This window comes from Caretta caretta, chromosome 3 (assembly GCF_965140235.1).
Source record: "Caretta caretta isolate rCarCar2 chromosome 3, rCarCar1.hap1, whole genome shotgun sequence".
Lineage (NCBI taxonomy): Eukaryota > Metazoa > Chordata > Testudines > Cheloniidae > Caretta > Caretta caretta.
Window position 1 is genome coordinate 202155793 of NC_134208.1, and position 15900 is coordinate 202171692.

Genomic DNA, 15900 nt, shown 5'->3' on the forward strand with positions numbered 1-15900 from the left:
TTTAATTAACACATTTTTTTAATGAGCAACATGGAATGGTAGCCGAAGTATGAAGGGGCATTCGAATGTTTAGCATATCTGGCATGTAAATACCTTCCAAAGCCAGCTACAAAAGTGCCATGCAAATGCCTGTTCTCACTTTCTGGTCACATTGTAAATAAGAAGAGGGCAGCATTACCTCCTGTAAATGTAAACAAACTTGCTTGTCTTCATGATTGGCTGAATAAGAAGTAGGACTGAATGGACTTGTAGGCTCTGAAGTTTTACATTGTTTTGTTTTTGAGTGCAGTTATGTAACAACAAAAAAATCTACATTTGTAAGTTGCACTTTCAGGACAAAGAGATTGCACTACAGTACTTGTATGAAGTGAGTTGAAAAATACTATTTATTCTGTTTATTATTTTTACAGTGCAAATATTTGTAATCAAAAATAATATATACTTTGATTTCAATTACAACACAGAATACAATATATATGAAAATATAGAAAAATATCCAAAATATTTAATAAATTTCAATTGGTATTCTATTGTTTAACCGTGCGATTAAAACTGTGATTAATCACAATTAGTTTTTTTAATCGCAATTATTTTTTTGGAGTTAATTGCGTGAGCTAACTGCAATTAATCGAGAACCCTAGTTGAGATATCATTTTGCATCCCCTTCTGCATTAAGAGCGGTTTTGGGGAATTTTACAGTTGAGAAATGTTTGCAGGATTTTTTTTTGTTTTTTTTAAATGACCTTTGTTAGGTCTTCTCTCAGATCACTCGGATGTACAAAAGGAACAGACTGAGCTTGAATACCTTTAATATTATGGGCCAGTTTTTGGAGGAGCCTTAAGCTAGCCTCCTATTTTGCAGCCACAATTAACTCCAGATGCAGAATCTTACAGCTAGATGTTTAAATGCCCAATTTGTGCATAAACTCAAGTACATAGATATCTAAACAGTAACACAATTAACTGTACCAACAAAAAAAAGGAGGCATGTTATAAAACAAAAGTTAGGCTCTCTCCCTCCGTCTGTGCCATCACAAGAAGAGAAGTTGGAATCCCGAATTTTGCCTTCTCCGCTACGAAAACAGCCTGTCCTAATTTCTGCCTTCCTGTACAAAGCCTCGTAGGGCCAAATCCTGCCCTGGCTTACACCCCACACAACCTCAAGGAAATCAACTGGTGTTTGGGGCTTAATGAAGTTAATGAGGCTGTTCTGGTGTCATGTGTAGTTACGTTTTTTCATTATTCAGAAATGCCAACCCCATGGACTTCCCCCTCTAGACTGATTTTTTCATATCCTCCCCCGTACAGGAATGTAGGGAAAATCCCTGATCTACAGAAAAATGTATCGCCAACTGGCTGAGCTCTCCAATTCTGCCACAACTGCTCTAAGGAAGGGCAGCCAATCGACACTGCTGCACATGCTAAATGGGAATCCTGGTGCCTCTCCATGTAGCACAGGGAGCAGGGGGTTCCAACCCGAACTCCCTTCCTCTCAGTTATGTAAACAAAACATTGGGGCTGCTCCTGGATTGTGCAGCCCTTAGATCCCAGAACTAGCTCCTAATGCCAACCCCCAGGCATCACAGTACTGTATCCCACACTTCCCGTGGGTGGAGAGCCTCTCTAGCCACTCCCTGGGCTCCATATATGACCAGCAAGAAAAAACGCTTATTCCCAGGGCCAGTGGGACCTCAGACCCTTTTCCTGCCCTGAGCCCAGGAGGAGAAGGGCAGACATGGACTCCACACCAAGGAGAGGAGTTCAAAGCCCACACACCACTCACAGGCATGTCAATGCTACCGCATGTAAATTTTTGTACCGTTTTCTCCCCATCAGTATCTATTGGCAGTGGTGGTTATCAGGACTGAATCTGAATGTTCTGTAGCAAAGGAGACACTGGCCAGCAGCATTTCCAAGAGGGAGTGCAGTATGGAAGAACGCAAAGGAGTACAAAGGGAACTAACTCATGATGGTCTCTCTTGGGTTTTAGTACCCTATGTTTTTAGCATGTTAGGTAGCCGAAAAACTGCTTCTCTTCCCATGCAGCTCTGAGATATCAAGTATTGGCTGAAGTGTTCTGCTGGAGACCCCTAGATTTGAATGCTCCAGGGGAAGAGCCAGGGAATTTTTTTGGCAGAAGGCCCTTGAACTAAATTCTGCTCTCATTTACTTGGTGTAAATCTAGAAACTCTGGACTTTACTTTCCCAAAGTCTGTTGATGTGGTGTAAAGTCTATACCCAAATTCAGACGTGCCCAAACGGTGGTCTAAGTTTACACAATCAGAGTAAATGGGTTAAATATGGGTACAAGTGATAAATACTGCCATCTGCACCCATCTCTGCAAAATGAGTAACTCACACCGAGAGAGGGAAAGAAGGGAGTTTAGCAAGAGCACCAACTTATAGCAGGGTGTAAAAAAAAGGCAACCTTCCCTACCTTACCTGACCTTACATCTGCAGTTAGTGGTTTTTCCCACAACAGATAGATAAATTAGCCCAGTAATTATATCACTTCTGAATTCAGTCCAGAGTCTTCAGTGGGAGTTATCACTTACACTTCCCCCTATACCAGGAAAGAACCTGGCTCCATCTGTCTACTGAGACTTTTGCTGTGAGGGTTGTCGGGGTGTGTTTATGTTAATGGATCATTTCTGAGGAAGAGTCTATTTTTGGTTGACGTAAGTTAATATTTTTGTTTTTAATTGTTTTAGCAAAGAGGACATGTGCCCAGAGGAGAATCACAGTGGGAGCATTTTAATAATTTAAAGACAAACAAAGCAACAACGAGAGAGCATTGGGTCAGAGTGCAACCGTCCCCAAAATCACATTGGCACAGTTTAGTGGTACACTGGACACCAAAAGGAGCAGAAGCCAGGAGGCAGATCACCCTAGACAGTGAAGGCATTTTAATTTGACGGTTCTAGAACCATGATGCTTCTAGACAGACATGCACAGCTATGACACTACAGGCTGTTAGGTAGCTATGCCTATTTACTGAAGATCAGTATTTGACACTGTGCTCAACAAGTCACATCACTTTTCCAGTGACTAACCCCGATGACCACAAGTTACAGGTAACACACTAGCTCCAGCTACACCACTGCTGTCACCTGTTAATTTACTATTTTTTAATTCTACTTTTCGCAAGGAGCCTCTTCAACCATAAGGGTGCAAGCAAGGTCCCATCGTTCTAGATGTTCACAAAGTCAGAGTTTAAGGCCAGGAGGAACCACCAGATCATCTAGGCAGACCTCCTGTATGTCACAGGTTACTAAATACCACCCAGCCACCCGCACAATGAACCCCAAAACCAGAATTAGCCCCAAAGTATTACAGCCCTGACTTTCTCCTCTAATATTTTCCCAGGCCCACCTCTCCAAATGATTCCACTACTGCAGACTTCCCCCCTCCAATCAGAAGCTTTAAATGCCTTTATAGTCTAAGGAACCACCTCAGTATCCATCACATGCCAGAAGAGCCTCACGGGGTGGTCCTGTTACACATTTACTTACTGCAGAAACATCAAAAATAAAATAGATCTATTTCACACTCAATCCCAAATATCTCACCATGCTTGGCACGGAAATAAGTTCTACATTCAACTTGTATGTGGACCATCATCCCGCTGCTTATGCACACTGATACGATCATGGACAGGCATCAAAGGGGCCCACTTCAGCCAAACGGATCGGCTTATGCGGAGGAGGCAATTCCCCCACGTGCGCTGGTATCACGTGACCTACTGTTACACGCGGTTGGGCGACACCTGACCGACTGGTGGTGGTGGTTTGAGTGTTGCTCGGAACTGCCTCTGACCGTTGTGCCCAGGTGGCATATACCTCTCGGATGCTGGGAGCAAATATGGTGAGATCCTGGCTGCTGGTGGGGCACACCAAGGATATTCCAGGTTAGCAGCACCAGGCGAGATTTTTTCCCTACGTGGAGATAAAATTAACTGGCAGGAGTGGCAGGTGCTCAAAAGCCCACGGAGAGGGTTAATGCCCCTTTCCTGTAAATCTGACACTTGAATGAAGCCTGGTGGTTGCTTCATGACATGGCTTGCTCAGGTCTGGGAATAAGATGGGCCTAGTACGCCCAGGAAATATTAGGATGCTATGGATTTGAGCATCAAAAAAGTGGAGGGGGCACCTGTGGCACTAGCCTCCGCCCCCATTCACCCCTGTCAGGCCCGTTGCTTTTAGGAGATATTTTAAGGCTCAGGAAATTTGCAGCCACTTGGCCAAAAAAGCAAATGCTGTGTCCATGCTCATTGACCCTTATCGTTCTCGTTTCCAAACTGCCATTCTTTACTCTGGAATAAGTTCTATATTCTACGAACATTAACCACACGGCATAGCAGTTTTAAGCTATATTTTGAACGGGAGTCGTCTACACACACAGTATAAAAAAAATGCTAAAAAGAAGAAAAAAGGAAAAGAAATCTACCTTTGTAAACCAACGATCACTTTGTAGAGGTTTCCATGGTAGAGAAATTGCTGCTTTCCCCTAAAAACCAAAAAACAAAAGAGATGCTTTTTCAGAAACAAAGATACTATATGAAGGTTCTCAAAGCTGTACATTAAATATACAATAGAACATCGTGCCTATTTTAAAAACAGCAAATTCAAAGAACAGTCATCGCTTATATAAATTAAAAAATAAGTCCGCACTTATCCTAACAAAGTACAATAGATTATTCCAAGTGGCATCGTTTTTCCAATACGTTTCCCCCTCACCGCCCCGTGCGCCCTCCCCCCCCCGGATGAGACTATGAGCACTGCTGCAGTTGACATCAAAACATTGGTGATTGGTGTTAATTTGACTTTGAAATCCCCTTACTGCCTACGAGTGAGTCTTTAAGATGATGTATCCGTTTTTTCCAAAACATTTAGGCCAGACTGTAACCTTATAATGATGCTTAACCGCGTGTAGCTGTGCTGCCCCAGAAGCAGGACAGGAATCATCTGATTTCAGCTCCAAGGTTCACAATCCCTGCTTCCCCCGGCTCTAGGGCAAGATATAAACTGACGGTGCAGCACAATTACATACACGAGAGGGGGATGGAACGAAGGCTCCATCCACTCCCACGCGAAGCAGACCACTCGCCACCCACTTGTGCGGGAAAGGAATTAGCAGCCCATGGGAATCTGTTCCTTCCCCTGCACAGAACATAGCACAGGTAGCCAGCAAGGGGCACTAAAGTGGTTCACTCCAGAAGCGCCTCACAGTCATGCCCCGCGCTGGTGTTGGTTACAACGATTTTAGGCTGCGTCGTTAATAACAGTAAATCACTTGATTTAAGACTACACTGAATCCTCTCCAAGCTGCCAGAGGTGTTCAGCAATTCCCACCAAAACTGAAACCATTCCAGAAATATAAACTGAGTCTGAGGGGACAACTGCTGAGGGGGTTGGTTGTTCCGTTTTCACTAAATATTGACAATGTGTTCTTCCAGTAGAAGAAAACAAAAGTTGTTTTACTTTAAAAAAAAACAAAAACAGATCCAACTTCTCTGCTTACCCCAATGCACCTTTATATTGGTCTCACTATTGCACAATCACACACGGAAGACTAACCCAGTTTCTACAGTTGTTTCTAGGGACAAGTGAAATCAGCTCACAGCACAGAATAATTAAGTCACTACTCAGAACATGCTGCTGTTGGGAAAACGATGCAAGACATAACAACAATATCTTAATACATAAACGGATCCTTCTAACAGTTTGTAAGATACATGATGGATATTTTTATTCTGCATCTAGAGATTCTGGGCCAAATTCAACTCAGTTACACCAGATAAATCCACCAAAGTCACCTGCATTACTCCAGACTTAATGTATATAACATAGCAGAATTTGGCCCAAAATTCCTATCGTCAGTCATTTATAGCCTTTCTGGGGGAAAATTACCTTTGGGTCTGAAATTTCTATGTTCCATTTCAGCCCATGCCTGACATGTTGGAAAGTTTAATGGGAAAAATAATGCAGCTTCTGTTTCTTTGTACTAATAGAAATAAAATGTATCTTTCACCAGTTTAGTATTTTTCAGAAGCTTGTTTCTGCTCAGAAACTCCAGTGGCCTTTTTAGTGAAATGGTAAACTCCTTGGGAGAAGGACTTCGAACCAGATTCAAGACTCGCTTGCACTCATGGAAATGCTGAGCGACCACTGATTTCAGCCAGCATAGCCAATGGCCAGAACAGACCACAGCTGCTGCTGCAAATTTATCCTCACTCCACCACTGGTTGGAAAGTCAGTGCAGATACAGACTTGACCTAAGTAAGGTTCTCACTTCTCTCATGCCATAAAGAAAAATAAAATATGGAGGGACAAATAAGTTGACCCTATATATCTGGCTACATACCAAGCTCTTCAAAGGTGGTCACTAACTATGTGTTCCTCATTTTCTAGGTGCCTGACTTGAGACCCTAGGGTCTGCGTTGCAGAAGTCCTGAGCACCCACAGCTTATAACTGAACTCAATGGGAGCTGGACTTTGAACACACATAGGGCTACAGATGCCTAAACACGCCGTAAAATTGTGTCCTAGGCATCTCAGTGTAGGCACTCAGAATTAGTGAAAACTTCTGACCTTAATCTGTCTGTGCCCTCAGCTCCCCACCTGCAAAATGTGGAGTTGTGAAGTTAAATTAATTCATGTTTGTGAAGCACTCAGGTATCAGAGTACTACAAAAAAGCCCATGAGAAAATTCATGTTCTGTCTTCAGAGGAGGGTGTGAATAGTGTGTACTAAACAAGGCACGAGGCAACACACTGAACAATTATTTATTTGAATTATTTACTATTATTTATTTGAAGACAGAGCACACACTGTGCCTCACTAAATATATTTCTCTCTCAATCTTACACAACACATAGCATTGCATAGCTGAAGTATGAGGGTTCCCATGCCTAGACAGCCAGTAGCCCATCTATGGCTCTGGAAACAAACAGCCAACCACTGCTAACTGGAAATCATGACCAGAGCCATTCAATTTAAGCCTCCTGACAGCAGCCTATCCATCTCAGAACCTCTGGAGCTTGAATTATGAAAGGAGGCTGACTTAGTGGGCCTTGCAAATGGACCCCATGGCACACTGCAAATCTAATCCCATGATTGCACAGTGCAGCACTGAGCACTGGGCCCAGGATTTGTGGAAAAGCATGTGCGATTCTTCCGGAAATGAAAGGCTGGACCCATAGCAGACAGGAAGAGGGGGGTTACATCCTGGTCACTTAAAGCTACAAAGGACCTAATCCAGTTGGCCTAGCATTCTTTACAGATTTCAGAGTAGCAGCCGTGTTAGTCTGTAATCGCAAAAAGAAAAGGAGGACTTGTGGCACCTTAGAGACGAACCAATTTATTTGAGCATAAGCTTTCGTGAGCTACAGCTCACTTCATCGGATGCATACTGGGGAAACTGCAGAAGACATTATATACACAGAGACCATGAAACAATACCTCCTCCCACCCCACTGTCCTGCTGGTAATAGCTTATCTAAAGTGATCACTCTCCTTACAATGTGTATGATGATGGGCTATTACCAGCAGGAGAGTGAGTTTGTGGGGGGGGGGGGGGGGGAGGCGGAGGGTGAGAAAACCTGGATTTGTGCTGGAAATGGCCCAACTTGATTATCATACACATTGTAAGGAGAGTGATCACTTTAGATAAGCTATTACCAGCAGGAGTGTGGGGTGGGAGGAGGTATTGTTTCATGGTCTCTGTGTATATAATATCTTCTGCAGTTTCCACAGTATGCATCCGATGAAGTGAGCTGTAGCTCACGAAAGCTCATGCTCAAATAAATTGGTTAGTCTCTAAGGTGCCACAAGTCCTCCTTTTCTTTTTGGGTGAAATGTAATTGCCTGTGATGTACAGGAGGTCAGATTAGATAACCTAATAATCCCTTCTAGCCCTAAAATCTATGAATCTACACAACCTTGCAGCCCTGTATACAGGATCTGGATCAAGTAATATCACAGTCAGATATCTTCCCATTTAACTGAGTATCAGTCATATGACACAGTGTAGATGACAAATGACATAATGGTTGAAGTTACTCTGCACGACAAGTCCTTGTTTTACATTTCCTTGTCCAGACTGTAGCTTTCTACCTCAGCAGCACCAGTTTAAGAGCGGCTACTCTAAACTGACATCAAAAAAAGTGAATTTTGTCTGTTTTTGCCCAAAGGAATACAGTGATGGAATCAATAGAAAACTCCACTTTCATAAACCATCTATGGCCGTACAAAGGACATATGTGCTCAGGCACATTGTGTGAAGTAAGCAAACTGCCTTACCAGTAAAAAAAAAATTTATAGCCTGTGGGTATTGCCATTTGGACAGCTTGGCACCGATCTTGCAATTAACATAACACGCACACACACCCACACACACCATGCTTGCTGCACATTTCTCAGAACAGGATCAGGGTGCATACAACCAATTTGAAAAACAAAAGCTACTCTGGATATCTATATAGAATGGGTTTTGGACTGGTTGCATGACACATCCAGATTAGTTCCACAGGAAAAAGGGTTTTTAATGGCTCTCCAGATGGGCTGGAATTTTAGGATTATTCTTACTGAAAAGGAGACTGACTGCAATGACAGTGATTGCATCCTTTTTAATGACGTTTATAAGCAAAACATTACTGTCTAAGGGATTTTTAATATTTTTCTGAAATAAATGGATTCCTGTTATCACTCAAAATATAATAGTTTAAAGCAGGCAATAAATAAGATCCTCTTTTGTGTAAAAGAAACAAAACTGTAATACCACAAACTCTGATCCTAATACACTTTCAACATACCTCAGAAATACAGGCTAACAGTTTATTTCTAAAATTTCCCAAAGACATATATTCAGACAATTAAATGTAAATAAAGGTAAAAATAATGAATAAGATAAAGGCTCTTTTGTCTTGAGGCATAACTACTATAGGAATGCACTATTCTCTCTACTTTTCCTTATATTCCAGCCATATGTCAAATTACTTTTCTTACACATTGTACTAAAGCTATACAGATAGGCACCAACTAGTACAAGAGTAGATAAAATATTCTATTTTCTAAAGCCAAATTTAAAAAAAAAAACACATTGGTTATTTTTATAGAGTTTCTTTGTAGTAGTTCTTTAGAACAAAAATTATCCTAAGAAACGCAATTCAAAAATCTGTGAAATTAGTCACTGAAAAAAGAAAGTTAGGTAACAATCCAAGGCTTCACTTATGAGCACTACAAACAATCCCAGCTCATTTAAGTGCAAACACTTTAGTTCTGCTTTGGCCAATGAAATTCAATATTTTTATGAAAAACTACAACACAGCCAAGAGTGAAGTTAGGGTGACTCATAATGCATTTGAAGCAGACAGTCACTTAGGGTCAAATCCTTACCCTAGTGCCCAGCCTGACTGGTCAGGTCAGGTGTTGGGGAGATGTGGACAGGCTAGGCACTAGGGTAAGGGATAGGATAGGAAAGGAAAGAATCCTCCCTCCAGGATTCATGGCCATTCTGCATAGGGCTACTTCAGCCTACTGGCCAGCCGCAGTCCAGTGCAGGAGTGGCCTGAGAAGGAGCCAGAATTTACCAATGTACATTGCCAAAAAGCCACAGTAATACATCAGCAGCCCCATATCAACTCCTCTACCCTGCTCCCAGCGCCTCCCACCCACCAGCAGCCTCACCAATCAGTGCCTCCCCCTCCCTCCCCGCACCTCCTGATCAGCTGTTTCGTGGCGTGCAGAAGGCTTGGGCGTGGGGAGGGGGGAGCGAGGGCACGGCAGGCTCAGGGGAGGGCGCAGGAAGGGGTGGAAGGGGGGCAGGGCCTGTGGCAGAACCAGGAGTTGAACAGTGAGCATCCCCTGGCACATTGGAAAGTTGGCACCTGTAGCTCCAGCCCCCAGAGTCGGTGCCTTTACAAGGAGCCGCATATTAACTTCTGAAGAGCCGCATGCGACTCCGGAGCCGCAGGTTGGCCACCCCTGGTCCAGTGGAACCACACCAGGTCCACAGCACAAGGCTGCTCCACAGCGACTGAAGTGGGGAGCTGGATCCGGCCTTTGCTGCAGGAAGTTTCAGGCACTAAAATAAAGTGCAGTAACTATAGAGTCTCCCAAGAAAACTCAGCATGTACAGGGTAATCTTTATCTTTATCACCACTCAGTAGTTCTGTTTGGGATGCTCCTGTATTCCAAAGACTGAATGTTCATCTCGGTTCATACTTTGAAATGTAGGCCAGCAGCAATTCTAAAGTGGCATGTTCTGATCTAAACTTTCCATTACCCCTACCTTCTATATACTACTGACAGTGAAAGAGAAGGATTAAGCAGAATTATTTTTCCCTTTTAACGTTTAATGGGACTACTACATGACATCAATCATACAGCACACACAGCCCTGTATAGAGTCACACTGAACAGAACACCATTATGGAATACCTCTGCTTTTCTGTACCCTAATATAATGGGCAGTACACATATGACCATTTTAGGCAGTTTCATACAAAGAACCTTTAATACTGGTGAACATCTTCAAAGGTAACAGACAAATTCATGCAGCTTTCACTCTTTTTAAAATTATCTTTGCTAATTCTAAAGCTACTTGAGCTTATCGGGCTTCCTCCCTTCTGGCCCCTCTTTCCCTCTTATCAGATCACACAGTGGTGAATTTATAATCATTTTCATGCCAGCAGAATATTACAGCACAGAATTATCACTTCACTGTAGGATCCCAGAGGAACTGGTGAAAGGAAGTTTTATTGAAACAAATATTTTCAACAACAGCAAAGGGAACGCAGTAAAATTTAGTTTAATATATGTGTGTTGCTTCCATCCCAACCCCCCCACCCAACCACACCCCCGACAATGAAGGATTGATTTCATATGAGTCTGACACTAAGTGACATTACTTTATAATGTCCATTGCCAGACATAGCTGCCAGAAGTTTTTACTGAAATGGATTCGACACAAAGTTGAAATTAAATAACAACTGGATTAAACCAAACTAATTTTCTTTTCTTTCCATACACAGTTTAAGAGAACACGTCTTTTTTTAACCCAGAATGTATATCCAGTTCCAAGTAAACACATTTTGCTCTAGTCAGCAGTCTGACATGCAAAAAAGCAATTCTTACCATGAATAAACCATGCAAATGTATTCCAGAATAATTTTATCATATTACAATTGCTATTTCTGAGCCTGACAGTCATCAACCTGCTAAAAGTGCCATTACTGTGAACTAGCAATATGGATAGTTCAAGGTAAGTAATAAACAATGTTCCTATATTATTGCTGGGTTAAATTCACAGAAAGAATCTTAAAGTATATTAAATATTTAACGTGGTATTTTAATATTAAACTGTAAGTACAACACCTTTTTTAAAAAACTCTGAAGCTATTCTGTGTATGAAATCTTCAGGTCAGGTCTATCCGGCCGGATTTTGTCACTGTCTGCTGATCCCTATAAATGAACAAAGCACGAGCCATCAGTTTAATTTCTTATTTGTTCAGCAAACAGAACTGGGTGTTACCCATCTGTGCAGCACATCCTCACTGTGCAAACACACTGGGCTTGATCCTAAAGACATCATTCAAACAAAATTCTTTTTTAAGTCAGCCTGATCCAGGCAGTTTCCAGCCAACAGCTAGCCCTGTACCTAGGGATACATTTAAAGGGAGGCCACCAACTTACAAATATAACATTTCTGGCTGAAAATTGTTCACATGTACTATGGAATCCAAAGGCCTGGCAGCTGGTCTGTTCTGACTGCTCCTTATTACTCTTCTGATTGTCTCACTGTTCCCTTTTGCTCCCTTTGTCCACCAGGAGTATGTACACTTGTTGCCTTATCCTACCCTTAAGACTGTAAGATCTTTGAGGCAAGGAGTACCTATGCGTCTCCAGTGCCTAGCAAAATGGGACTTTAATTCTTGACTGGAGCTTCTAGGCATTGTAACAATACAAATAAATAATAATGTTTTAAATAGCACAGAACCTTACTGTAGCTGAAAGGGCTTTGAGGGGACATTTTTTCCCTAGTTTGTTTACTTTATCTAACTGCATTTTGTGCCCGTCAGTTGTTCTGTTTCCCCTGTGTAGTTATTTAATCAGTATCCAGCATTTTTGTGGGTCTTTAACACAACAGGGAAGAGAACAACCATTCCTAAAAAGTACAAAAATGTGACTATGAAGCAACCAAAATTGGCAGGGGGATTCAGTGGCAGGTTCAGTATTGGAGGGTATTTTAAGTCGTTGTTCAAACAGACCTGATTTCGTACTGACATTGTCCCTTTAAGCATGTGCTGCTGATTCGAACTGTCTCATTCCTGTTGCCAAACACAGAATGAATGTGCTCCTGAGTTATGTTCCAACTTGAAAGTTTACAAAGGGAATCCTCAGAGCTAGAACTAACACTGAGTGAAGCACTTTTACATTTGTGCCAGAAGCCCAGGGTCACAAAACATTTGACGGCTCTATAAATGCGATATCCCAGACTATATTTCCAAAGCCCAAAGATAATGTAACTCTGCTATTACTGGACCATAAGTCAAACCAAAATTGGGTTTGTTTCCTAATGAAGGAAACCTGTAGGGGCCTTTAGTAGCATGTGAAATGTAAGTTCAACTAGTTTAGGCAATGCCTTGTCCCATAAATTATGCTGCACTCCTGATAGTTTGCCCAGATGTGGTATTGTTCATATCACTGAGCTTGTACTATTTTAATTTGCATATCATAGTTAAGAAAAAATTGAACAGGATTCCTTTCACTTTGCTAACATACATGGTCATAAACTACTGTAACCCATATGGTGCTGAAAAGGAAGTCCCAGATACCTGGAATTTCAAGACACCTAATTGTTCGGTTCATGCTGAGAGCTGCTTATCTTTAGAAGTTTCAGCTTGCTGATCAGAACAATACAAGTACTCTTCGCCTTTAACTTGCACAGAATATGTGGTATCCGTCCTAAGCTTCAAAGCAATGTATTTATTACCTCTATTGCAGTAGTACCTAAAGACAAACAGGAAAAAAAAAAAAGAGCAAGGTCCCTGTTGTCTAGATGATGTGTAATAAATAACACAAAGATAGTACTTGCCCCAGAGATCTTACAGTTCAGAATATGGAATGAGAATCCTCAAGGCTGATTCCAACCTACGTAGCATTCCTAAATTCTGATGTTTACATTGTGCCTGTGCTTTAGCAAATATTTGTAGAGCTATGCTGCAAGTATGTGCATCCATTTCCTTGGTCACTTCACCTTTAAGAAGACTGCTGTGCATCACATCATATGTAGCACAAACAGCCTTCATTTCCACCACGGTCAAGACAGATGAATCGGTCAAGAGTTGGGACGTTAATATAAAGAGACTATCTTTTTGGCTAGAACATGGCTTTTTTTGAAACGGTGTTTAACCTAAGCCAGCTGTAGCCAAAGGTGCAAATCCCTATTTGGAACATAAAGGAATCAGCCAAGATGAGCAGCAATTTCTGCAATGTGCAGTAGATCTGAGAAAAGAACTGGATGCTACAATTGTTAAAACACTATCGAACAGGATATAAAACTGTTATTAAGCCGGGCTCCTAAACTGAAAGTGTCACAAATCATTACATTCTCTAAGCAAGATAGCTACTACCACAATCCGTATGATGAACTATAGTTACTTTGAGCTAGATTTTGCCCTATAGATCTTTGAAATTTGAAGTTAAGGATTTTCAAGAAATGACATCAGCCTCGGTATTTAAAGTTAGGATTGATAAATCTAGTATCTTCTTCCTATCCTTAAAAAATAAAATGCTTCTCTCGATGCATAACCTGTACCTCTATGATAGCCATTCACATGATCTGGGATATCGTTTGGCTGAAAATGGTTGCTTTTAGCAAATACGCAGGTTACCTCTTTGCTACTGTCAGAAATGGGTGGATCTTGATCTAACTCAGTAAATATAAATTACATTTGACTTTCGCAGGAATAATGTGAGACACAGAGCCAATATGGAGCTGTCAAAAATACAGTTCACCGCTTTCAGCAAGACACAAGTTCTGAAGGCAAAATGAAGCATTTCCTCTGAACAGCCTAAAGACTTCTCTCATCAGGTCTCACAAGCTCAGAAAGGTTTGCCTTGGTCAATTCTTGAGCGTGGAGCCCCCATAGGGAAACAAAAGTTGCTGATGATTTCTTCAATAGATGGTACTTTCCTTCTGAGTCATTCCTGAATCAATGCCCTGCTAGGGTGTTAGTGTCATTGTGTTGTTTGGAGGCACTGCCTTTCAGAGGAGATGCAAGAAAAACGTCCTCGCCTCTTGTCCTCATTAAATATCGCATGGCACTTTTTGCTAAAGTCAGATTGGTTTTCCTTCCTCATGTCTAATTTTGAGGTAGGTAATTAAGTATCCTCTACTTTTTCTATTGAATACAGTTCCCTTTTTTCATTCTCTAACGTTCTTCTGCAGCGCTGCTGTGCATCATTAATCAGCTGCTAAGTTATCAGCAGCACTTATTATACAGATATAAAATAGTACATACATACAGTAGCCTCATTCACATGAGGCTGTCAAAGCAATTTACAGACAAACATTAACCAAGCCTCACCAAAATCTGAAGAGGTAAGTGTCGTTATACTCATTTTACAGATGGGAAGCCTGAGGCACAGCGAGACTTACTGATTTGTCCAAATTCACACAGGACCATACTGTGGCCTGGCTAGCACAGCAACATAAGCAGAGGTAGCAGCAGCTAAGTAGAGACAGGCTCCACAGAGCCACCTCACCCTGGCACAAGCGAGCAAGAGGGGATGGAATGCGGCAGGAAATGGATAGAAACTTGGCTCTACCTCCAACATGCCAGGAGGCATTGCTTCACTGGCACATCGGGCAGCATACACTGCCCTGGGTATAAACATGGGTGCAGTATACATTGCCCTGGGTATAAACATGCTCCCTCCCAGAGCAGCAGATAAACCAGATCACAATGTCCTTCCCCAGATACTCCACGTACCGTGCCATACTATGCAGCCCATTACCCCGGGCTGATTGTTATCTCACAATCTAGTCCAGAATGAGTTAGTAGAAGAGTCCGGAATAGGAAACAAGCCCGAAGTGCATAAAGTTAGAAATCCAAAAAACAAAAATAAAAACCCACAGAGGCAGCCAAAATTCATGTGCACATTTGAAAGCTTGGGGCTAAATGATGACGTTTGACAGAAGTGCCGATTCAGAAATCCACCCCCCAGCGTGATACCAATAAACATAAATCAAAGGGCAGAATCTCATAGAAGTTCCATTCTTCTTAGAGCAGGCATGCCACGGTGTAAAGTTGTTCATGTCAGGGCCAAATTATGCCCTCAGCATTGGGCTACATACTAGAGCACCGGCTGAGGTTACGTGGGTATAATAGAATGTAGAATGGTTTCAGAGTAACAGCCGTGTTAGTCTGTCTTTGCAAAAAGAAAAGGAGTACTTGTGGCACCTTAGAGACTAACCAATTTATTTGAGCATGAGCTTTCGTGAGCTACAGCTCACTTCATCGGATGTAGAATACGCTAATTGATATTGTTGATCATATAGAACCAAATGTTACCATTAAAACAGTGCTTTATTCATGAAAAAGGTGCTACATATCAATTGGACTTTTAGGTTGCTCAGTTCAGCAAAATATGTTCTGCCTCCTGTACAACAAACTTGATTTAAGTCCTACAATATAAAAAAGCAGTGATAGGGGCTGGGAGATTTGGTCCACCTTCCAGTTGCCTTTAAGGAATGATTCATTTAAATGATTTTTTAAATATTAATTGACAATTGATTTCCTTTCTTTAACATTTGTAATGCACTTCTTAAAAACGAAAGAATCAATTATTTTCACTCCACCTGCTTGACAGGTTTTCCAAACATCTGGGGGGGGGG

General features: G+C 41.7%; 1 protein-coding gene across 11 annotated transcripts in view; it reads right to left on the reverse strand.

Annotated features, from left to right (window-relative positions):
- The window catches only part of PLCB4 (phospholipase C beta 4), a 330863-nt gene that overhangs the window by 300980 nt on the left and 13983 nt on the right, over positions 1–15900 (reverse strand). For 10 of the 11 annotated variants that reach the window (XM_048842554.2, XM_048842557.2, XM_048842551.2 and 7 more), the window contains exon 2: positions 4447–4506. Coding sequence is in view for 7 of the 11 variants with exons in the window: in XM_048842557.2 (XP_048698514.1) it covers positions 4447–4506 (60 nt within the window). In the remaining 4 variants the exon portion in view is untranslated. Of the gene's footprint in view, positions 1–4446; positions 4507–11375; positions 11463–15900 lie in introns of all 11 variants that reach the window. The other variant, XM_048842553.2, reaches the window with a different exon arrangement.